The 26,484-nt window shown below is 34.8% G+C and overlaps 1 protein-coding gene across 1 annotated transcript; it reads right to left on the bottom strand.

Annotated features, from left to right (window-relative positions):
• Window positions 1-1,709: 1,709 nt before the first annotated feature.
• On the bottom strand, window positions 1,710-5,618 carry LOC143530964 (lysophospholipid acyltransferase LPEAT1-like). Its single transcript, XM_077026372.1, has 9 exons — window positions 5,181-5,618; window positions 4,567-4,686; window positions 4,428-4,465; window positions 4,276-4,340; window positions 4,007-4,075; window positions 3,222-3,355; window positions 2,996-3,136; window positions 2,043-2,106; window positions 1,710-1,792 (listed from the first exon to the last, which is right to left on the bottom strand). The coding sequence occupies exons 1-9, from the start codon at window positions 5,616-5,618 to the stop codon at window positions 1,782-1,784; spliced, it is 1,080 nt and encodes a 359-aa protein (XP_076882487.1). The 3' UTR covers window positions 1,710-1,781.
• Window positions 5,619-26,484: the final 20,866 nt, after the last annotated feature.

Genomic DNA, 26,484 nt, shown 5'->3' with positions numbered 1-26,484 from the left:
AACCATTGTGTTTTATATTTTTATGTATTAGATACACTTTGCTATTTTATCTTTAAATTTCCATATTAGAATTACACAAAGTTGATATTTCATCATTACAATTTTTAGATTTATCACTTTTAGAAAAAAAAACACACACACAAGATAAGCATAAAAACACAATAAAAAAATAGAGAGAAACAATGATGTGCATAAGAGCATTCACATTAAATCTCCAACCTTCAAATTTAAAATTACATTAAAACACACTATGTTTTCCCTCTAATTCTCAATTCAATCGATACTTTTTATATCATTATCATTACATTTTCTCTCTCATTCACTCACCATTACTTTCAAAATATATTAAAAAATTTATACGGTGCCGCATGAACTTTTTAAATATACAGAAAAATCACAACATTTTCTCTCCCCTTCACCCATAACACCCTAAATTATTCCACAAATTATAAAAACTCATCTCACATAATTTGATGGATTGACTGAGAATGCTATAAGACACAATGACAAACAAAAAGACACAATGACATATTTTTTTATATAAAACAAAGTCATACTCATATTAAAGATAAAAACGCTTGTTATTATGGTGAATTTTTTCAAACAAAATTATAAACGAAAAATTTATAAACGTTTTAAAATGATGGAGGAATTGACATGTAAGTTGCATGTGATTAGAAAAAATATGTGTTTTTACTTTTATACCCTTCCTTCTTTAGTCACCAATTAACACATGACAACAAATTATAACTTCTCATTCTTATAATTTTTGTTTCCATTTATAAAATAACACAACCCTATCAATGATAAGCATCAACTGTAATATTGAACTTCAACCAGTTGACTTTACGCTTACTTTTACACAACATTTGGGATATGTTTGGCATGAAGCTTTTAGGAGCTTTTAGGAGCTACAAGTTTTAAACTTTTAATAAAAAGCTCCTACTCAATTAAAAGCCTTGTTTGGTTCAAGAAGCTTGAAGCTTTTAGGTCAGAAGAAAAAGCTTAAAGGTTAAAGCTTCTACTAGTAGCGTTTAGAAAGAGCTACAAGCTTTTAGTATGTTAATTTACTGAAATAACCTTCCAAAATAAATGCATTTACTATATTTGTTTATGGTTATTCCCATTTTTGTAATTTTATACATTTTATTAAAAGCTCCAGCTACTCTGCCAAACATCTAAATATATCTAACAAGCTACCAGCTTCCAGCCATCAGCTAGCAACTTCCATCTACAGCTACCAGCTAGTTTTGCCAAACATACCCTTGAAGTATGTTTTGAATCACAACTGTTGAAACATAATCTATATCCGCCAAAATTTCACACCTAATGCAAGCATTTTTAAATCAAGGTGTGTTGTTTAGAACTATGGCCTTTTTCTAGCACGCACTCTCTTTCGTTATCATTTGAACATCGACACACGTCTCTAATCTTAGTTTCCCAAAGTAAATAATAATAATAATAATAATATTAATAATAAAACCATTTTTAACATTTCCTGTTTTGAGGAACACACACTGCAACTCAATGAATTTCGTAGGCAAGAAAACATATTACATGTTTTATATTTAAATCCTTGGACCTTCAACAGCAACAACCAAATGATCTAAATCTCTGCATCTTCCATGTCATTTAACCAGACCCACACTTTTACACTTTTTTCTTAATTTCACTACTTAGATAATTGATTTTTTTTTCCTTAAAAAAACAAATATAACAACTGTATTTACAGATAATGCATCTGTATCTATCTGTATATGTTGTATCTCAATCTACCCTTGTCATAACAAACCTGCATAGACACAAAAAAGATGCTTCAGATTAATGAACAACCACATAGATGCTCTTAATCGGTTTCTGGTAAAAATCCCAGAATCATCATTTATACTCAACACACTTTATTCGGTTTCATTTCGTTTTCCTACGAGCGATAACATTACACACACGAAACATCCTTTAACAATGGTTTGCTTTTGTGTTTTCAAACGGATACTAAATTATCATTTTAGGAGCCTATCAATCTTCTTTCTGACGCAACCTACCATTCAAAGCAGCATGGTATACTCGTTTTTCAGCCAAACCGATGTCTGTCATTATTAGCTTGCCCTGAACAACCAACAATAACAATTATTAGTCGCAATGCATTTGCCGAGTGTTTGGATCTAAGTTAGAATGTGAACAAGCCGAGCCATTCGTGAGCTACTCGAGATAGGTTCGCTAAAAGCTCAAATCCAGCCGAGCTTAAACTAGCCCGAGCCAAAAATGGAGCTCGTTTATTTAACAAACGAGCATGAGTATGAGCTACACATACTGAGCTATATTAGGCTCGCAAACCTAAGCAAGCTCTATTTTTATAAAATATAAAGAACTTTTTTATATAATAAATAAACAATTACATTACACTTGTATATAAAGCTATGATATGATTTATATACAAATCATTATATGTATATGTACATAAGAAAACTATTACATAATTTTTAAATGAGAAACGAACTAAGCTCTAACTCAAAACAACTATAAACGAGCTGAGGTCGAGCATTAAAATACAGCTCGAAACAAGCCGTATTCAGGACGAGTCAAGATCTATTCATCCAAACATTAAAAATTTATTATTGTGTTTAAAAACACAATAATTAAATAATCAGCATATAATACTTTATTTTGGATACCACATAGTATTCAAAAGAATTTATATCACAAAAAAACTGAACACCACTGTGTGTTTTAGATTTTAATAAAAAAACTACAATCTATTAATAAACTAACTTATATGATTGAATAATTGAGATTGAATTTTTACTAGAATTACAAAACAAAACGAAAAAAAAAAAAAACCATTTTTACAAATTCCTTTTAAAAAAAAACACACTACTTTTGCAAATAAAAATAAATAAATAAAAAACTAAAACCCAAGCACCAAAGATCTATATCATTACTAAATTCAAATATCAAAGATTTGACCTCAAAAGTCAAAAGAAGAATATACACATACCTCCCGAGCCATCAATCTCCTAACATTCTCAGCATATAATTTTGGATTATCTTTCTCTTCTTCTGATGGATAATAAACCGGTAACCTTGTTACCGTCATATAATTTACAAATTGACACAGCAGCAAAATCACATGACGCACCTGAAAATCAAAAATAAAATCATTTTTCTTTTTGAAAATATTAGAAAAACTATGTTTTTGAAAAAATGAAAATAAAAAAACTTACCCCAGATATTGATTCCCACGCGGGACTAAACCGTTCATACGGATATTTCAAAATAACAGGAAGAACAGGAGCTTTTGCCAAAAATGCACCGGTTTTAAAAGGAAGTAAGTAATCCCCATTTGTAGTTGTCCCTTCTATACAAAATAAAAAAAAACAAAAAAAAAACGTATAATAAATATATAATTCTGCACCAAAAATAATCATTTTGCAGCTAAAAGCCGTACAAAAAATCTTTATTGCATGAGTTTATTTTGATTTGTTCTTTTCTAAAATGCATTTCATTAAGGCTGTTCATAAAGCTAGTGAGTAGAAAAGCTTGCTCAAAATCGACACATTTGTAGCCGAGCCTGAGCCAAGGTCAGCTTGGCTCGAGGATCGCTTGCAGGGTCACTTAAAGCCGAAATTTTAAAATAAAACTGTAAGTTTAAGCTTTATAGCATTTTATAGAGAAAACAATACTGAAAATTCTCTTTTTAAGATTAAAACTTTCTCGCTTGGCTCATTTAAATATAAAGCCTGAACTAAAAATATATATTCTTACCCAAATTTTAATATGTATAAATTATACACTTCGTAGTTTATAAATTATGCCTTAAATGTAAGTTACAATACTAGTTTTATATATTTATCAATGTGTGAAATATACAAACTTACAAGCACTTAATTTTTTTGTAAAAAAATACACGAGCTGGCTAAAGCTTTTGAGGAGCCAAGCTCGAGTTCAACATTTTACCTCGTTAAATGAGCCAAGCTGATCGGCTAGTTTACAGCCCTACATTTCATACCTGGAAAGAGCATCATCATTGGTGCAGACTTGTTTTTGTGAGCTTCCTGAATTCTCTCGTTCACAACAGCTGGCATTTATCAAAGTAAAAAACACAAAAAGAGTTAAATTAAAGAAATATTTGATTGAAGTTATCAGGGTTTAAAAAACAAATAATAACAAAAAAAAAATAATAAACTTTATCAGCTATATTTCATAATTGCCTAAATTCTTGATAATTGATACAGTCAATATATAATGCAGTTAGTTACGTAACATAAAATTAAATACCTGAAACACCCTTTGAATTTGATGATTTAGACTCGCGTTGAACATATACACAACCCAGGCATTTGCTGAAAAATTATAACAATAATTATATAAACCAAAGAATAAAGTATAACATGAACTAAAAGAATGTGTGGTATAAATTTCAAACAGACCTTATAAGGCCAACCAGAGGAAGCTTGCTCACTGATCTCTTCATAAATAATAATGATAAACAGAAGAAAATAAGTCACTTATAAGTTATAATCCAAACAGGTATAAAAACAAATCAAAAATTTTATTAATTAAACATACCTTTGCAACAAAACTAGGAAATGATGAAGACATATGGTACAAAATATCCATATGTGAAACATGATTTGATATTATGACTCCAGGTCTTTCAAGTTCTTCAGATTGCTCATTGCAATCAACCTGAAGATCAAATATAATCAAAATCAAATTACAAAACATGTGACATTTAAGCTTATTAGCATAAACCATCATGCTAATATCTCATAATCATGAACTTTGAATGTAAATAGAGAAAGATTGTAACTATAATAGGATGCTGCAATACAATAGCCTATCCCCAAAAGTGTAAACATGCATATACGTCACATCATACATCCTATGTGCTTAATGATAAGGCGAACAAAGGCCGTATGTGACCATATCTATGATTTCTTCCTGAGTCAAAACCAGCATACGGCTCGTATGATCACCAAACGACCCATATGGCCATTTGATAGCAAAATAAACACATCATTAATCCATCACCCCCATCATACAAGTTCTTCTCAAAGTTAAGTTAAGATGACATTAACATAAGGTAATGATATTCATTTACAAAATGAATGCGTTTGTAAAACACAAAAAGACTACACACACATATTTTTCATATACGATTTCTGATAACCGCGATGTACCTGATTCGAAATCCAATAAAAGCCGAATGCGAAAAGCATAACCCTGGACAGAAGCCTCCCGGACCAAAACAAAACGGTTCTCCTCCAGCCGCCCAAATGCGCATAATCCTCCTGCTCGTCCTCCCGATTCGGGGCGGTAAACAGAGTACACACCCGACAAATCATATAATACAGCACGACCACCAGAGTGGCCAGAACCACCCGCACGGGTAAAACCGTAAACAAAGCAAAACCCAACAGCACCTTTTCCATCCACGGCAGCTGGCCGCGTCCCATGGTACCGTACACATCGTGTCGGACGTAGGCCGCGTATTTCTTTTCAAGCTCTTCGATGTCCGGTGGTGGTGTGGTCGGGCTGAGGAGGAGTGGGTCATTGTCCGAATTCGAATTGGATTGGGGTTTTGAAGATGAAGATAAATCTTGGAGTTCTGAATCCATTGATTTGATTGATGGGTTTTCTTTATTTTATTATAAGAGAGACATGATATGATGGTGGATAGTGACAGTGGGAATCGATGGTGGATTGCGGTGGTAGATTCAATTCTTTAAAACTCACACAGAGAAGGCTTCACCGTGATCTCAACTATCACGCTTTCGTAATTTTATATCTACAACTTTTTTGTTTTTTATATTTACACAACATTAATTCATCTTTATTCACTAACTAGTTTTTATCCCCCGTATTATGGGGTTGTTTTATATTATTTGTTCTAATATTTATTTATTTTTTGAATTTAAATTTTTTTATTGTATGAGAGTTAATAATATACCTATGGTTTGATAATAAATTGTTTCACAAATAAATGAGATATTATAACCCGGTTTAAAAGCTATATGGTTTTGATGAGACCCATGACCCGTTTATTTTTTTACTATAAAATTGGTTTTTTAATTATAAATAATATTTATGAAAGTTAATAATATACTTATGCATGGTTTGATAAGACCCAAGACCCGTTTATTTATTTTTTTACTATCAAATTGGTTTTCTAATTTAAATAATATATATATCATTTTTAAAATAAATAAGATATTAACTTTTATTATATCCTATTTTATAGGATTTTTACATCAATAAATTGGTGAGAATAATTTTTAATTTAATGAGATGTTATAACCCGTTTAAAGAATATCTGGGTTTGGTAAGACCCATACCCATGAATTCGGGTCAAATGCATGAGAAGCCTCCATTTAAAAATCAAGCAAATCTAGTGACTCCAAAAAAAGGGGGAGCGACCACATCGCGACACGTAGAATTTTTATGTTTTCGTTTATATATATTATAGATAACAATTAACAAATTAGTTGCTCGTGTTTCTATATTTTTTTCCTAACGAGGTAGTCTTATCTTTTAACATTTTTCCCCCAACGAGCTGCGACTAACGGAAGCTTAATTTCGTTAGTCTCCGATGGCCAAAAGAAAAATGTTTTTCTTTCTGAAAAACTCAACGTTTTATGCTAGAAAACTCAACCTGAACAACACCACCTGAACCACCGCCGCTAACATCCACCACTACCACCACCACCACCACCAAAGTCGTCAAAAACCTTCTGCACGTTAGGGATTTGTCTGATTATCAACCGATTAGACAAGCAAGCAAGTATTCATCCCCCATCATCGGAGCCCTAGTTCATCGTATAAGTGCTTGGGTGCTTGCCAGATTTGCCTCAAGCTACTGCCCATAACCATCATAAAGCTGGTTCGACTAGGGATGGGATTTGTTTCCCGAATACTTGTCCGGTACCTGTACGTGTCTATTGGGTACGGGTACCAAAATTTACTGATTTTTAGGTACAGAACTAATACCCTCTTAGAATATATAGGGGCTTTTATTATGTTGCAACACCCATTCAAAGATGATTTTCAAAACCTAATATATATCAGCTAAATTAGTTCCTCTCGATCAATATGTGTATATTCATATATTGCGTATTTGTATATTTTATTTCATGTATGTGTAATTGTGTATATCATTAAATAACATGTATTAACTGATTAACTTGATTTCTTTAGAAACTGAGAAATCAATAAACAAAGAAAAGGAAAATGGAAAATGGAATGATGACTAGTGAAATTTAAATGAATGTTAACTTTCTTTGCATAAGTAATGTATAAGAAATTATACATCTTTTTAGTACTAAAATATCTCCATACAAGCGAATTTCGGCAACTGTATTAGAATAAATAACCACTAATATGTGGGTAAACATAGCCCTAAGGAATAAAACAAGGTGAAATATAAAGATTAACGGAGATAAATAGTGAAAACTAACAAGACACGTCACATGGTGAATCAAGACATGGCCATGTCTATAGCATATGAAGTAAAGATAAAATCAGGAAGTCGAGACATTGTCATGTTAACCAAGACACACCCCATGTTATTAAAGATAATAAGAAAGAAAAAATAGAAGGTTCTGAAGCAAAATACGGTCATGCCTTCCCAAAACACAACCATGCCTTTAGAACAAGAGAAAAAGACAACACATGAAAAGTTTGGACTGTTGTGAAACTCAACACAGCCGTGGCTTGCTTAGACTGTTGTGTTACCCTTGAGCTGTACGATATGACATGATAATTAATGCAACAGGTTAAAATTGGTGATACTGTTGTGCCTTGCTTAGCATGGATGTGCCTTGAGGGTCTGATCAGCCTATATATTAATTGATCTTCTCCATCATTTAATGGACTTGAATATCCTTTGGAGGAGCATCCAGTATTCTCCAACCACTTCCTTTCACCACCATTAATAAGAAAATAAATCTCATCCATTCAACACTTGAAAATTAAGGAGATTAAGCTTTTGGGAGAAGTCATTAGAATCAAAGATTAGTCCTAAATTTGTTAAGTTGTTTCAATTTGATCATGTTTGTATCTATTACTTTGATAACTATCATTTTGTCTATTAGTGACTAAACTTCCATAGCATCATCTTGGTTTATAATGAATCTTAATTTGAGTTTGATAATGTTAGTAAAGCATGTGATCAGTTTTTTTTAACTAATGGTTGTGTTGCAGTTATCACTTGTTGAGGAATGTTAAAATACTCTTAAAAGATACCCCAAGTGCTAAGCTTGACGATAAGCCGAGAAATTTCTAGTCTTGTGAAGCCTTGGCGAACCTTAAAATAGACACCAAGACCCCAAACTTGATGATAAGTTGAGAAATCATTATTCTTGTGAGAACTTGGTTGATAAATTAAGAATCCTTAAAATCAACCCCCAAACAGCGAGCTTGACGATAAGCCGGGGAATTGTCACTCTTGTGAGGGTTTGGGGAATAACTTAAGAAACTTTTAAAGAGCCGCCATGATTCCGAGCTTGATGATAAGTCGAGAAATCTCCATTCTTGCAAGGGCTGGGTTGGGGGAAAAACATGAATCTTAATATTCACATGGACCAAACGAAATATTAATAGTGATTAACCATTTTAGAATGAGAATTATCAACAATGTTGTGGAAACAGGTTGTTGGTGTTCATCCACTAGGATTGGTTAGTTACTCATTGAGTGAGTGTGCAACATAACCAATTTAAAGCAACTCTTGAGTGGTTATTACATGAGTTTTATAATTGTTGAAGAGTTGTGCGGGTTAAGACTTGGTAATTCAAGGTTAATCCTTTAAGACTCAACTAATCATAATTGGTACTTAGGCGTAATAAAAGGGTTATTTTACTAAAGTATCAAGGACAATTCACATAGTAATTTAAGGAATTGTCTCATCTTTAAAATAAGTTAAATTAACTTTATTAAAAACCACTTGCTTACATAGAATGATGTTTTAGTAAAAGGGGTCAAGAGTTATCTCTTTCTTTAATTATCATGGAATAACATGACTATGTTGAGCCAAACAATTGACCTAAGGGGGAGATTTTTGAGTCAAAGATTTGACCAGAATGAAGTATATGGAAGATTGGAATCTTCTCAACCTCATCAGAATTCACTAAGTATGGATCCGGGCACACCTTAGACATCCGAGCAAGGTTTTACTTAGCCGGGTATGATATTTTGTCTATCAGGAAAGGTTTACTTCAAGAAGTCTTCTTTAGTGGATATCCGAGCAGGGTTTGCAAATTAGTGCATTGCCGGGCAAGGTACACTAGTTTATGTAAATCCGGGCAAGGTTCACTTAACAAGCAAGTCTGTTCTTTAGAGCCAAGTATATTACTCTTCCGAGTAAGGTTTGGTTAACCAAGTCCAAGAAGCCAAGTGATTGGAAGACCGGGCAAGGTATTCATTAATAAGTATGGTCCAAGTATGCTTGATGATCTAAAGGAATATCTCTAAGTAATATCGGGCAAGGTTCAGCTCAAGCAAGGAACAGTACTCCCGAGTACACTTTGCTAATAAGTTATTTTATAGCAAAGAGCTGAAATGGATCATTGAAGAACAAGTTTGCTCGTAAGGATTTGTCGGGCAAAGTTTGACAAAGCCAAGAAGACTGAAGTCTACCCGTTGTAAAATACTCTTCAAGTAAAGTTTACCCGGAATCTGATTTCGAGTACACTTCTATGTTACCAAGTCCTGAAGGATGGCAGAGTACACAGCGTACTCGGAAAATGAAGATTTATGAAAAGCCTACCCGGAAGACTTGTTTTACAATTAGTTTATTTTGAATATGTATGATTGTATTTAGGGTTTATAGAAGGAATGACAGTTGTCCTAGGTTGGCAGGCCTATAAATAGAATGTTTAGGGCACGCCGCCAAGGGGGCACAATAAGGATAGACAGACACATTTATTGAGATAGAATATATCGTGTGACGGCTGTCCTAGGATTCCTAAAACCCTAAATCGATTATCCACTTTGTATGATGAAAATTATATAGATGGAAATCTTTTGAGTGAATCATGTGTGTGCTTTCTACCTTTGATTATTCATTGCAACCGTATGTTTGTTATTGATTCCGCCTTTAACAGACTGATATCTTTCTAAATATAGCAACCCGTCATTAACTATCTTGTCGGCACATTAATCTGTGTGAGTTATGACATGATTAAGTAAGATCCAGCTGAAATCGAGGGGCCTGGCAAGTGGTATCAGAGCTTGTTACTACTATTTTGGTAAGATTGTTGCTGATTGAAGATTTGAAGAAGAATGACGTAAGCAGACCACTGTTCGATTTATTTGTGACATCAGCAGCCCTGTTTTTCATTTTTCTTCCAGATCTACAATCTACGGGTGTTTTCTCTTCCTTATTTCAATTAAAGTTCTAATATTTATATCTAAATCTTGTTCTAATCACATCAGACACATCAGATCTGAGCATTCTGTTTTCATATATGATTATTTTGAAACTCTGTGTTTACAAAGAAACTGATTTTTGATTTCTCAAAATGTCTGGATATGAGGAACAAGATGTGTCTACTGACAAGATACCAAGGTTGTATGGACTGGAAAACTTTACCAAATGGAAAGTACTCTTTGAAGTAGTCGTTTGCTACAATGATGTTGATATGTGAAATTCCATCAACAATGGTCCACAAGCTACTGTTAAAGAAGGTGCAAATCCACAAGCAACTGCTGTTGTGAAAGAAAGGATGAGAAAGGTTGATGACAAGGCTTTAGCTATGTTGAAGCTAGGCCTGTCTTGGGAAACACTTACCAAAGTTGCACATCATCCCAATGCCAAGGCAATGTATGATGCAATTCTTGAGATGTTTGAAGGAAATGTTGAACTCAAGAACATCAAGAAGCAGAGATTGAAGCAGCAACTAGAAAGATTCAAGTATAATGAAGGAGAAAGATTGAAATCAATTCTGGAAAGGTTTCTGGGAATTGTGAATGAGCTCAGAACCACATATTATGTCATGACTGATTTTGATCTCAACACCAAGCTGCTAAACTCTATGCCAAAGGAATGGTATACTGCCTGCAAGTTCATCCTCACAAAGCACAACTTCAATGAGCTAAAGGTAGATAATGTGGTGTGTTTTCTTCAAGCTGTAGAGATAGAAATGATAGAAAATGAAATGATAAGGGAGGAAAGACCCTGCTTCAATGTTTCAAATGCATTGATTGCACCTATGGGTAATCTGACTACCAAGAATTAGCAATAGATTCCTATCATTGAAGAACCTGTTGAGCATAATGCTGACAATACAAAGGCTTTCATTGGTGGTAGCACAAGTAATCAAGGAAACCAGCAAAGATTCAATGTGCAACTGATTGATGACACTGATTCTGCCTCTATGCCAAGTGGAAATGTTCCTCATACTGGCACAGGACATGGTCAAAGCAATGATACACATGCTTTGCTGTCTATGTTTACTGAGTCATATAATGCATTTGTTGCAAAGAATTTGATTCACACAAGTGTAGTGCAAGATGATCTAGAGCAAATAGATGTTGATGATTTGGAGGACATGTATTTGAAGTGGCAAGCTGCAATGTTAGCTTTGAGAAGTAAGAGGTTGTATAATAGAACTGGTAGATCTCTAGTTTCTGGTCCAAATGAAAGAATTGGATTTGACAAGCCAAAGACATTCTGCTATAATTGCCAACAGCCAGGACATTTTGCAAGAGAATGCAACTTGCCAATGAACTATCAGATGAATCAATTCCCGAATCAACAGCCAAGAGGTCAACAACAATACCAGCAAAATCAGCAAAGAAACAACAACCAAAACTTCAATAACAACTTCAATCCAAACAACAACTATAATCCCAACTTCAACAACTTTCAGCCTCAAATGAATAATCTGAATCAAAGTATGCATCAGAATCAAGGTTTTCAAATGAACAACAATCAAAACCTTCAAGCTGCTCAAAATGTTCCAAACAACCAAAATCAACCAAGAAATCAAGGAAATGTGGCAGTGACTACACAACATGAAGGAAATTTTGATTGGAGTAATCATGAAGAAGACATTGCAGATGATATCAAGAGGGAAAATGTAGCATTCATGGCTATAATTGAGAAAGAAACTGGATCATCATCTCAGGTACACTCTGCTCCTACTGTTGATTTAAATGAACTTATCAATGAATTGAAAACAAAAGTAGGCAAGCTGGAAAGTGAGGGTTTTAAGAAACAAAGTATCATCAATACATATGAGGCAAGTGAACTAGTGAGTGAAGAAAGAATGAAAAGTTTAGAGGAAGACTGTGTAAACAGTTACAGAGCTCAGCAAAGATTCACCACTGAAATTGATGGGTTGAAGATAATGATTATAGAAGAGAAGTTGTTAAACATTAAACTGCAAGTTGACAATGAATTCTTGAAGAACTTGGTCTCCACTGGAAACATCTGTAGAATTCTGAACCAAGTTAAGGAAGAAGACAAATACAAAGCAGTACCTCCACCATTCAACAACAACTTTATGCCAAAAGTTGATAAAGAGAAAAGAAATGCATATCTACAACAATTCAAAGATGTCTTTCAAGACAAAGAAGAACTTGTAGATTTGTACAAGAATGTTGAAGTCAGTGAAGAAGGAGAGTTTGTTGTGAAGAAAGAACCGAAAAAAGAAAAGTCAATTGGTGTTCAAGTCTCTGAAGATGACCTTGAATCAATTGATTTGAATCAAGATGACTTGAGTGATTTGAGTGATCAAATTACTGAAGAGGAACTCAAAGCTGCTGAAAGAGGAAGAAGTTACAAGAAACCAGAATCAATTGATAAACTTCCAAAGTACCCACCAGTCACACCAAAAATGAAGAAACAGAATGAAAGAATGAAAAGAGAACATGTGTCTTTTGACTTATGTGAAAGAAGGAAGGTGAATTACAATGCTGTAAGGCCTCCTAGCAAGGATGTATTGGATAAGATAAAGCAAAACAGCAAGAAAAAGATAAAAGAAGATGTGAATGTTAAAAACTTTATTCCAGTTTACCCTATTTTCTCAAGCATTGAAGACTTTGACATTGGTGAAGTAGAAACAATGGAAGAATATGAAAAGAGGAAATTGAGACAAAAGGAAAACATTAAGGAAGATTCCTTGAGTACAAGAGAAATTCTTTTTGTGAAAGGGAAAGTGGAAAGAAGTGACATAAGAATAGCTGAGTTTGTTCCCTTCTCAATTGACTTTGACAGTTTAAGGTCTAAAAGGACAATTGGAGTTGATCCACCAAGACCAAGTGAAAGGTTCAAGAAGCCAAAAGAACATGAAATATTCAAAGGAAAGGCTTGGTGCAAGAAATGTGATGAATATGGTCATCACACAGGCTCATGTAATGAAAGATTGAAATTCCAACCTTTCCATGTACCAGATGGAACAAAGTATGGCCAAGACTTTGTTCTATACAAAAAGAAGTATGACATATATCTGGGAAAAGGAAAGGTGTGTAGAAATGAAACTTTGAACAGAGAAGAAAAGAAATTTGTAAAGGAGACAAGGAGTGACAAGAAAACTGATGTTAAAACAAAGAAACAAATGACTAAATCAGTAAGAAGAAATGTGTCTTCTAAGAAAAATGAGAAATTGGTGAAGAAGAATTATCAGCCTGTGGAAATCAGACAAGACAGCCAATCAGTCAAATCTGATGGCTCTCAAAGATCATCAAACAGTGAGATAAAAAGAAGAAAAGATGCACATTCTAGAAAGAAACCAACAGAACTCACTGGTGATGAGAAGTTTCTACTAAAGCATGGATATGAACCACATGGTTTCCTTTGGAAACCTAAGACTGAGAGTAAGGTTGAGCAAGTTGCTGATGTGAGAGACTACTCTGAGAAGAAGGACTATGTGATAAAGGAGTATGCCACTGACTCAGCTGAATACCAGTGTCCAACCTCACTTATTAAAACTCCAAGAGAGTGATTATGAAAATGATAATTCAAACAACTTAGAATTGACTCATGAAGATCCTAAACCAACAACACTCACTTCTCATGCTGTGTCTGAAACTGAATCTGATGAGCTGCAAGTTGATAAGGCTTGCACTTCATCACTCAACTAATCAAACTTTCTTTGTATGTGCAGGAACAGTCCACTCCTCTAAATGACATATGGTATACGGATAGTGGTTGTTCTAGGCACATGACTTGTGACAAGAGATCTCTTGTCAATTATGAAGAAAAGTATGAAGGTCCAGTAGCTTTTGGGAGTGATGAGAATGGTGGAAAGATTGTTGGAAAAGGAATCTTAACAAATGGGAAAGTCTCATTTGATAATGTATTTCATGTTGAAGGTCTTCAGTACAATCTGCTGAGTATATCACAAATGTGTGATAAGGGTTACAAAGTCAGTTTTGATGATTCACACTGTTTCATTTTAAAACCTGAGTTTGTAATTCCACCTGAAATAATTATGATGATGGCACCAAGAAATGGTAACTTGTATGAATTGAATATGAAAGAAGCTATTTCAAGAGGAGGTGCATGTTTTGTTTCCAAAGCCACTGAAAATGAGTCAAAATTGTGGCATAGGAAACTGTGTCATGTGAACTTGAAGAACATGAATAGACTTGTCAAAGGTGTGCATGTCATAGGCTTACCTACAAGAGAATTCAAGTTGGAAGATCATTGTGATTTATGTCAAAAGGGAAAACAACACAAATCTACTCATAAGCCAAAGCTCATCAACTCAATTGATCAAGTACTTGAATTACTTCACATGGATCTCTTTAGTCCCGTGAGTGTACCAAGTATTGGGAAGAAAAGATATTGTCTGGTGATCATTGATGACTATTCAAGATACACTTGGGTTTATTTCCTAAGTACCAAGGATGAGACTACAGAGTTGATTAAAGATTGTGTAACAATGATTGAGAACAAGTTGAATAAGACAATCAAGAGGATGAGAAGTTACAATGGCACTGAGTTCAAGAATGGAGTTATGCAAGAATTCTGTGAAGCAAAAGGAATACAACAACAATTTTCAGCTCCTAGAACTCCTGAGCAAAATGGTGTAGCAGAAAAAAGAAACAGAACACTTTTTGAAGCTGCAAGAACCATGTTAGCAGATGCTAATCTGCCTGTCACTTTTTGGGCTGAAGCCATAAATACAGCCTGCTATGTTTAGAACAGGGTACTTGTGAACAAAAAGGCATAACAAAACTCCTTATGAAATATTTCACAACAGAAAGCCTTACATCAAGTTTTTCAAGCCCTTTGGATGCAAATGTTTTCTTTTGAATACAACGGACTATTTGAACAAGTTTCAAACAAAATCCCTGGATTGCTTCTTTGTTGGATATTCTACACACTCAAAAGCCAGAGTTTATGTGAAAGATCACTTGAGTTTTATAGAATCATCTGACATCATCTTTAATGAGAATCAATTCAATACAGTTGATGGTGCAGCATGGCTGTTTGATCATGAGAAGTTAATAAGGTCTTTCAAGATTTATCCTGAAGACTTTGATGACTCATTCTACAAGACCAGTGTAATTGAAGAAAAGAAAAAGAAAACATTGGACTTAGAAGAATTATGGAAGAAGGTTGCTAGAAAAGAGAAAGAATATTCTTTTGTGAAGAATTCCTCATGGAACACTGATGAACTTGATCATGCTGAGCACAATCAAGATAATCCAGATGTACAGAATGATACAATTCAGCCTGAGGATGACACAAGCAACCATGCAATTGAAAATGAAACTGCATCCACTGCAAGATTTCAAGATCTATTTTTAAGACTAAACTTAGAAAACAATGGTGCATCTACTTCAGGACATGGTGCATCTATTTCAGGACAAAATAATGATGAAGCACCAGAATTTCATGATGCAAAAGCTGATTTGATCATTGAAGATCCAGAACTCAATGAAACAAATCTTGACAAAAACATGTCTACAGATATGATTGTAAAAACTCCTTATGTGGAAAAGAATCATCATTCTGAAAACATCATTGGTGATTTGCATGAAAGAGTTACAAGAAGTCATTCCGAAATTGCAAACATCTGTCTTTACTCTTGTTTTCTATCCCAAATAGAACCAAAGAACATAGCACAAGCATTAAAAGACAATAGTTGGGTGGAAGCAATGCAAGAGGATTTGGCACAATTTAGAGACCTGCATGTGTGGGATCTTGTTGATAAGCCATTTGACATATATGTAATTGGAACCAAATGGGTTTTTAGAAACAAAAGGGATGAAAGTGGTTTGGTGATTAAAAATAAAGCTAGACTTGTAGCACTGGGATGTCTTCAAGAAGAAGGAATAGACTTTGAGGAAGCCTTTGCACCTGTTGCAAGACTTGAAGCTATCAGGATTTTTCTTGCATATGCTGCCTCAAAGAACATTAGAGTGTTCCAGCTTGATGTTAAGTCTGCATTTCTAAATGGAAAGATTGATGAAGAGGTGTATGTTGCTCAACCTCCAGGTTTTGAGGATCCAATGTATCCAAACAGGGTGTATAAGTTAAACAAAGCCCATTATGGATTGCATCAGGCTCCTAGAGCATGGTATGATGAGCTATCAAATCATCTTCTTGAAAATGGTTTCAAAAGAGGAGCCATTGACAAGACATTCTTCTACAAAAGACAGGGATGTGACTTGCTTCTGTTACAAGTGTATGTGGATGACATCATCTTTGGTTCTACAAATGAACAAATGTGTATGGAGTTTGAAGGGGTAATGAAGTCCAAATACAACATGAGTTCTATGGTAGAAATGAACTTCTTTCTAGGACTGCAAGTTCAACAGAAGGCTGAGGGGATTTTCATTCATCAAAACAAATATATGCAGGACATTTTGAACAAGTTCAACTGTCAAGAGTACAAGACTGCTTCAACTCCAATGGACACCAAAGAAAAGATGATTGCAGATGAAAAGGGGGAGCCTATAGATGAACATGAATATAGAGCCAAAATTGGATCTCTGATGTATCTGACTGCAAAAAGACCAGATATCATGTTTGCTGTATGTGTGTGTGCAAGATTCCAATAAAGTCCAAAAGTCTCCCACATGAATGCTGTTAAAAGAATATTCAGATATTTGAAGGGAAGACCAGACCAAGGGATTTGGTATCCAAAGAACCAATCTTTTGATCTGATTGCATATACAGACAGTGATTATGATGGCTGTAACATGAGCAGAAAGTCAACCTCAGGAGGATGTCAATTTTTGGGTGGAAGGCTAGTGTCATGGCAATGCAAAAAGCAGACTACAGTCTCAATCTCTACTGCAGAAGCTGAATATGTTGCTGCATCTGCCTGCTGTGCACAGGTTCTATGGATTCAAAATCAGATGCTGGACTATGGTTTGAATTTTTTGAACACCCCTATTCTTATTGACAATACAGCTGCATATTTTACTGTTAAGAATCCAGTTCAACATTCCAAAACTAAGCACATTGAAATCAGACATCATTTCATCAGAGACTGCAGTGAAAAAGGTTTGATTGAAATGCAAAGAGTTGATACAAGTGACAATTTGGCTGACCTTTTCATCAAACCACTTGAAAGAACCAGGTTCAACTTTCTTCTGAAAGCCCTGGGAATGATCAACTCTGATGAAATCTAATTAAGGATGTGTGCCTGGTTGTGTGTCTATCTGTTATAACTGATTATTTTGTTAGAGATTACACTTATTAAATGTTTAGTGAATATGCTTGATTATGTTACTTAAGTATGATATTTGAATATGCTACTAAATATGTTAACTGTTATGTGCTTTAACTGTGTATGTATGAAAAATTTGACATTTTGATTTGATTGATAGGTTTGCATGATTATCAGTTGATGTGCATTTGTGATGTTAGAATAAGTGTCTGTGTTATGATTTACTTGTGAGAGCAAGCTTATTTGACATCACTGCTTTAATGCTTGACTATGTGTTTTATCTGATCATCTGATGTTGTTAGGATAGGCTTACACATGAATGTTGTTAAATGTTTGCTTGTCCTTATAATATTGAGTATCATTCAGATTTAATTATGTACTTCAACTGTTTATGTCAAAATGTGTTTTATATCAAAATTAAGTGATTTAATGAAATTTCTAATGAATTTTGCATAAATACTTTATTTTGATCAAAACATGAGCATGTTGTTAATGGTGCGGAGATATGATAAGATTATTCAGTTCAAGCTTTAAAAGAAGCTTAAAAGAAGGATTTTTTTTAAGAAAAGTCTCAAGTAGTTGTTTTTGCTGAAAACTATGTCATTTTCCCAGTTGGAAGGACATGCACCCGTGTATGTTTGGTCCTTAAATCTCTACAGATTCAAAGGATAGCCATTGACCTGAAAACTGAATGCATTTGGGGGCAATAATAACTTGTTTCTTATTCCTTCTCTTAAAATTATGTCAATAGCTCTAACTTTGAAAGGACATATATTCACATGTATGTTTGGTCCTGTTGACCACTTTTGGTCAAACAGGATAGCCATTAACCTGACAATGAAGAGATATTAGGGTGATTGAATATTAAACTGTGTTTAATGGGAAATGATAGTACATTGACTACTTAGCTGATCATATGAAATTAATAGGCTAAAAGGACCTTAGTTTAGTCATTAACATGTATGGTTGCTTTCCCATGATGATGTAAAATCTAAGGTGATATAAACATAATGAATATGCTAATCTTTATGTGGAGATACATAGTTGTCTTTGCATGTCTCAAGATAAATCTCTCCAAATGATAGGCAGAAAAGTGATTACTCAGTCATACACGAGCCTGTTGTTATTTGGTCAACCAAAAATGAAACATCTTTAAATATGACAAAGAACATGTTTTAAGAAAATTTGAGAAAATATCAAAAACAAGTGGAAGAATGAATAAATCAACCAAAAGTTGATAAGTGTTTTAAATATTTTATCAAACAAGAACTACAAAGATGTTGACAAAATCTGTCTCATCTTGAATGAAAGGCATGTTATTAACAGTAAGTCCAACGTTCAACCTCTATATATGTTTGAATCTAAAAAATACAAAAATATAATAAGTTCTGTCATACAAAAAAACAAGTTTTTGACCAAATATAGGAGGTTGGAGTCAAATTGCGGTGATCTGGGTAAAACCAAATAAGCTTTGAGAAGAGATATGAGGCATCATAGCACCGTGTTGACCATTAATGCATTATGCTTAAATTGAACCTTAATCATATCACCAAAGAAATGAAATTCATGCTAAGTTTATTCCTGCTGTTAACCTATCTATGTTGTCAAAATAAGGCCGAGATGAAGTATTGAGAAATCTACTTAGTCAATATGATCCCATTCTTGAGATATTTTCAGAAAATGGAAGAAACTGTTTTGAAGAGAAATATAATTGAAATTTGATCTCTAAATGCACCATTTGCTCTTAAACTATGATCTGAAATGAAAAATATATTTTGACAAAGTGATTTAAGTCAAAAAGTGTTGCATTTTGCCTTTAATTGGCTAAATATGTAAGTTCGGGTAAGGTTTAATGTTTTATAACCTTTTCGGGCACAAAACAGTTGAATATGTTTGAATATGATATTTCGGGTAAGGTTTGATGATTTATGACCTTTCCGGGTAAGCTTAGTCATTTTTGACTACCTTTATGATTTTCGGGCATGCTTTGAAGTGTTTACACTTTCCGGGTAGAGTACATTGTTGTACTCATTTCCTGAGAAAGCTTGAAGTCTTGAGATGATTGTGTGTTGTTATAGCTAGCTTTTAACAAGAAATTCTTGTTTCGGGCAAGCTATGCATGTTATATGCTGATTGTGATTCCAAGCAAACTTTATGAACTTAGTCAAGTACATCAAGTAAGCTTTGTGATTTGTGTGAATATGTTGTTAGGAAAGGTTTGTTAATCTTTCCGAGCATGCTTAGATATTACTATTTAAGTTTGTCATTTTTCGGGTATGGTTTGGCATGTTGAAATCCCTCGGGTAAGGGCATACCTGATGATTGAATATGTTTATCCTAGCAAGCTTAGTGCTAACATAGGATTTTCGGGCAAGTTCTTTGAAATTTTAGACTATAGCACACTTAAATGTTTATGTGTTTTAATTTCCTTCCGAGCATGCTCTGTGATATGTGTGTTTATGATTTCATTGAAATTACAAGTGTTTTCGGGAAAACTTTGTTTTCCGTGCACACTTTATATTTCGGGTACACTTTTGTTCCCTCAATATACTTGGTAATTTCAAAAATTAACTTTCCGAGTACACTGTCTGCTAGAAATCCTTTTCCGGGCACAGTTTGTACTATATGAAGGTTATTCGGGTATACTTTGCATTAGAAAGGTGTTCGGGCACACTATTCTCTTGAATGGTTGCTCGGGCACACTATGTTTTCTAGTATGCTTGATTGAATATGTTATTTAGTATGATAAAATTGATTATGATTCTTATTAGGGTTTATGCTAAATAAGTTTTAATTTGAAATTGAGAAATCTACATGGGTGTCTTGATTGATTCCTAGTAAGGATGTTTATTTGATGTTTATACTTGATCATTTGCCTTGTGATTAATTTCTCAAGAAATCTAGTATTTCGGGTAAGCTTTCTTCATTATGTCTTAACTTTAAATTAATTAGCTTGATCGAGCAAGGTTTATAAATAGAAGGATCCGGGCAAACTTTGTATATTCAAAAATGAAAATTTTCCAAGCAAAGTTTGACCAGGTAAGCTTTGTAAGTGGATCTATACCGAGTAGACTTTGAAAAGAATAATTCCGAGTAAGGTTTTATTAACTTAAAAGATAAATATTGTTATTAATATCAAGTGGATAATGTTACTGTTTGACAGCTAATAATTCACAAAATGACAAAAAGTATTTAAAACCCACTTTCAAAAAGTATATAAGAGGGAGTTAGGCAAATTTTCAACATTATTTTTCCCTCTCTCTCCTTTCACTGCAACTGCTTACTCGTAAAGAAACCCAAACCGACTTATCACATTCTATTATTCCTAACCCTAACTTGAATTAGCCCTCTAATTCCGACTCGGTAAGCAACATTAATGTGTTTTTTGACCACGATTAGACAATAATGGGGTTTGATTATGTAGCTGATTACTAATACTCTGTTTATGTGTTTAGTTTATAAATTTGTCGAAGAACAGGTTCTTGATGATTTTTCTCTCTTTTCTTTCTTCTTCATTTTTATACCTTGAAATTATCTAAAAGTACTGAACTTTATAACTAATTTCACTTTGAATATGTTTGTTTATGTGATTCAGATATGGCAGACGATGAACCCAAGTATGTCTTCGAACCAAAACATAATATGTATGCACTTCTACAAGTCACACCTGACAATGAGCCGATGGTTAGGATGATAACATGGATGGCTCGGTCCAATGTCAGTTTCGCATTCACTGAAAGCCCTGTAATTTATAGAAATCACTCCTTGGATTTCTGGAGATCTGCAGAATTGGTTGAGGACATAAATGGAAAAAGAATCGAGGCAACCGTGGCTAGACAAGAGATACATATTACAGAGAGAATGAAAAGAAGATGTCTCCGGTTGAATGATGGTGATCACAACTTAATAAACTTCAGCACACCCCACCTGATGAAAATATTTGAAGAGACAATGGGTTATCAAGGAAATGTTCATGATGGACAGTTTCAGAAGGGCATGTTTCCTATGCTGTACAGATTTCTTATTCACCATGTTATACATGGATTTGCTCCAAGAAAGGGATCATGGACCTTGATGAGTCACGACTTGGCAAATGCCACAGTTGGGATTATATATGATCTGCCCTTCAATTTCTCTAAGATGATATTTGAAGGATTAGTAGGAAATCTGAAGAAGCCTGAAAGAAAAAGATTTTTACAATATCCAAGATTCCTACAGATAATCTTCAATAGTGAGCTTCAAGATCTACCCACTGTTGGAACTACACACCAACTGCAAGACCCTGACACATATAGAAGAATCAAAAATCTAGGTGTCTCAAATACATACAACTCTAATGTTCCATTTGAGATATTGCCATGGTTATTGGACCATGACTTGCAAGTGATGCCAGTACCTGAGTTAAGCTCAGAGGAGGAAGGAAGAGAGGATGATGACAGTGATGATGATGGAAAATCTGATGATGGAGATGGTAATGGAGATGAAGGAGGAGACGAAGTGAATATTGAAGTTTTTGCACCTATTCAGGGGGAGAAACTTGAGCACAATGAACAACCAATTATTCCATCACCACCACAAACTCCACCACACCAGATCACTAACACACAACCACAAATCCTAACCTTATGCCAACCAGAAACATCTACACATACATCCCCACCACCACAAACACCACCATCCATATTTCAATCCCACATTTCAAATCAAGAACAACCTGATTATGAACATTTCACCACATCACCACCTACAACACCACAAACTGATAGTGACCTACTGACCTTATTAAAAGAAAATGATGACTGAGAAGAAGGAATGAGGAAGTAACTGAGGAAAATGTTATGTTGTTGAAGAGACTAGTAGAAGCAAATTTGAGAATTCAAACCCTGGAGCAGGAGGTTGAGAAGACCTCAGCTGCCCCAAAACAGGGGGAGAATGTATCTATGCCAACTGTCTCAGGTGGAAATGATGAAGAAAATGTAACAGTTGCAGAGACTGCTGATGCTTTAAAGTTGATTGTGAATGTGTATGATGATGGAGAGGAAAGCAGTGATGGAATGAGGATTGATGATGATGAGTATGAAGGAGATATGTCTGAGGGTGCAGAACAAGACTATGATTACATTGATGAAAGAAGAGATGAAGAGACTGTTGAGAAAGTGAATGAAATTGAAAAGATAAATGTTGAAGAGCAGGTTGAGACAGAGGAAAGGATTGAAGAGATAAATACAGAAGAAAATGTGGCTATCACTGATATGGCCACTGATACTCCTACTGACATAGCTACTTATGTCTTGACTGACATACTTACAGAAGTAGACACTGAAGCGATGAATGATGAAGATACTGCTACTGAGGAGATTGTGCTCACTGAACCAGAAAATGAATAAGCAGAATGCTCCAAGACAGTAGAGTTTGATGATGAGATGGATGAACTTGAAAAAGAAATTGATAATTTCCCTCAAGAAAGTGAAGAAGAGTTAAAGAAAAGGATGGACAAAGGAAAAACAAAAGTTACAGAAGAAGAGCCTGTTAAGGCATATCCTGAAAAGGATGTATTATTTAGAGATGATGCTATTGCTGCTGATGCTGCCTTAAGGGAACAAGAAAGAATTATCAGAGAATCAATGGAAAGGGAGAAAAAAACCTTAACTCCTGAAGAAATGGCAGAGCAGGAGATCTTGATCAAACAAGCCAATCTTGCAAAAGAAATGATTGATGATGTGGCTGATCAGGAGATGATTGAAGAATTGATTATGATGAATAGAGCTGAGGAAGTTGACAATTCCCTAGCTATGGTGGTTAGCAAGTTCCAGTCTCAAAGTCAACAATTAGAAACTGCTAAACCAACCAACTTGAATACTGGTCTGATTATTGAAGAAGAAATTGGTGAGTCCATTGCTTCAATGGCTGCCAAGAAATGGACTGAACAGGTAAAAGAAGATCTGAAGAAGAATCCCACTGACAGTTGGTCAGAAAGGGTAAATGTGCCTGAGCCTTATGAAACACTCAATCAGAAAAGAGAAAGGCTTTCTAAACTAAAAGAAGAATTTGCTGAGAAAGTCAACATATTTGCCAAAATTTATACGAGAAGAAAGAGGGCAGCTGAGCAAACTGAACAAGAAAGATCTGCTAAAAGAGGAAAGTGGGATGATAAAAACCAGTATTTTGTTGAAACACCAGATGATGAAGCAAGTCCCATAAGGGCAATTCCTTTGCAGACACTACGACCAGGACAAAAGATTCCAGGTGTCCCTGATGTGTCAACCAGAAATGAACCAGATCATCCACCTTCTGATGAACCAAAAATTGATGCCATGATTGATTTAACTGAAGAAGAGGATGAATCTGAGGATTCTGATGATAATGATGATGATCCTGAGAATGATCAAGGAAAGAATGTCAAAGCTGCCAATGTTGTGTCCCTACATGTGGAAATGACTGATGAACGTAGGGCAAACATTGAGCTGAGTGTGTTGGAAGCTAAAAAGAAAAATCCATTGGTGATAAAGTTAAGAAGATTTGGTATAAGCTTTGAAACTCTGGCTGCTATGAATGATGATGAATTGAAGCAGAGATTAGAAGAAGAAAATAATACTCTCAAGAAGCTTATGCAACAAAAGAATAGAGATGCCCAGAAATACAGAGATTATCTCAGAAGGCACAACTATTCTGAAAAGGATTTGTCTCACTTTACTTTTGATAAACTCCATGATCTCTATAACAGTGAAAGAGAAAAGGTGATTGAAAAATGTGTGAAAGAAAATGAGAAACTGGAAAAGTTGGAGGAGTTGAAGAAAAAGTTTGAAGGCATGTGTGGTTATTTACTGGAAAGAGGTATGAAGCCTGAGATTGTTGAACATTTATCCAGAGAATTAGTGTTGGACCAATACAACAAACTGAAAAGAAAAGAAAAATTGAAAAGGGTCCAAGCTGAGAGCTCTACCAAACAGGCTGAAGCAACTTATGAACCCCAAGCTAAAAGAAGAAGAATTCAAACTCTGAGGGAGAAGGAAAAAGAACAAGACAAATCAGCTGAAACCTCTGCTCCTACAGATGCGAAACCTGAACCTGAGGATGAACCATTTCTCCCTTGGGAAAATGAAAAAAATGATAAACATTCTAAGAAACATAATGATAAATCAAAGAGGAATGAGTGAAGCAGACTTCAATGTCTTGGAAAAGGAGGATTTGAAATACCTCTTTTATATTAAAAAGGATGAATGGGAAAAAGCCCTAAGGGAAGGAGAGAACCCAAGATACTATGCGGATGGTAGGTTTGTACCTGCTGGATTGGCAAGAACTCCTGGCATGGATAAAATGTTAAAAGAACTTAAAGCAGCAGGACACAATGTTGTTGAACTTGCCAATCTACCAACAGAAATGGTTGAGGCTATATACATTAATGTCTTTAAATTGAGGCCTAGCAAACCAAAGAAGTCCATTCCCTTCAGGCCTCCTATTTCAAGAAGATTTCCAAGAGGAGGAAGAGATCAAGGAGGAAGAGATGAATCAAGCAGTTCTGCACAACAAAGAACAACAAGACCACAGTCTGATGTGGATCTTCCTAGGGAACTGTTCTTTGACTCAGTTACTGAATCTTTAAAAGTGATTATGGAAAGCAGATTGCTGAGAGAGATTGTGGTTAGGAGTGACTTTCGTGACTACAATGAAGAACAGTTGGATAGAATGGCCACTCTCAGATTGTATGATTACAGAAACAGAAGCAGATTGGCAGGTAGACAGATGAATGATCTGTCAAAATACTTGTATGAAGAAGCTGGAAAGGGATTCAAATTCTTAAAAGAAAAGAGGAGCTGGAGGTTGATTCAGTCTCACAAGTCAAAAAGGACTGCAAAGCTGAAAAGAATGGACATAGCTGAAAGAGACTTTCAGATGACCTTCAGAGATGAGAATCCATTGTCCAACATGAATACTTGTATAAGTATGGGAAGAAGAATGAGACGCCCCAACTACACAGTACAGAAGAATGGCATTATAACTGAAATTGAGTACAAAGAAGATGATGATCATTTTGTACTGAGAAACTCTGATGAAAAAATACTGGGGATCATTAAGAAAGATGAAGACTTGACATGCCTGCACAATGAGGACTTGATGGATATAAGGGATTTGGCTATACCAGAAAGTCACATTCACTACCAAGCCCTCAATATCTTCAAAATGAAAGCTGCTTCAGAGATAATCAATCGAAGACAAGCCATTCATAATGCAAGAAAGAGACAAGATCAATAGAATAGGCTTTGTTTAGTAATGTCTTCGGACAACTTTCTGATTATGTAATTTGCTTATGTTATTTGAATATGTAATTTTGGTTTTTGATTTGATGTGTATTTTTGCTAAGTGTAAGTAACCATAGAAATGTTTTGGGTCAGCTGAGGTGTTCCAATCTAGGGGGAGATTGTTGAGTCAAACAATTGACCTAAGGGGGAGATTGTTGAGTCAAAGATTTGACCAGAATGAAGTATATGGAATATTGGAATCTTCTCAACCTCATCAGAATTCACTAAGTATGGATCAGGGCACACCTTAGACATCCGAGCAAGGTTTTACTTAGCCGGGTATGATATTTTGTCTATCGGGCAAGGTTTACTTCAAGAATTCTTCTTTAGTGGATATCCAAGCAGGGTTTGCACATTATTGCATTGCCGGGCAAGGTACACTAGTTTATGTAAATCCGAGCAAGGTTCACTTTATCAAGCAAGTCTGTTCTTCAGAGCCAAGTATATTACTCTTCCGAGTAAGGTTTGGTTAACCAAGTCCAAGAAGCCAAGTGATTGGAAGACCGGGCAAGGTATTCATTAATAAGTATGGTCCAAGTATGCTTGATGATCTAAAGGA

Source organism: Bidens hawaiensis, unplaced genomic scaffold, assembly GCF_021521415.1.
Source record: "Bidens hawaiensis isolate Kalapana, Puna unplaced genomic scaffold, B.hawaiensis_p1.1 tig00000670_1, whole genome shotgun sequence".
NCBI lineage: Eukaryota > Viridiplantae > Streptophyta > Magnoliopsida > Asterales > Asteraceae > Bidens > Bidens hawaiensis.
Note: the sequence above shows the minus strand (reverse complement) of the source record. Positions and strands in the feature narration are given on the sequence as shown.

Coding starts and splice junctions, on each gene's coding strand:
- LOC143530964 (XM_077026372.1), bottom strand. CDS start 5,618: ATGGATTCAGAACTCCAAGATTTATCTTCATCTTCAAAACCCCAATCC. Junction 3,137..3,221: donor CGTGGGAATCAATATCTGGG/GTAAGTTTTTTT, acceptor TTTGATTTTCAG/GTGCGTCATGTGATTTTGCT. Junction 2,107..2,995: donor GGAGATTGATGGCTCGGGAG/GTATGTGTATAT, acceptor TTGGTTGTTCAG/GGCAAGCTAATAATGACAGA.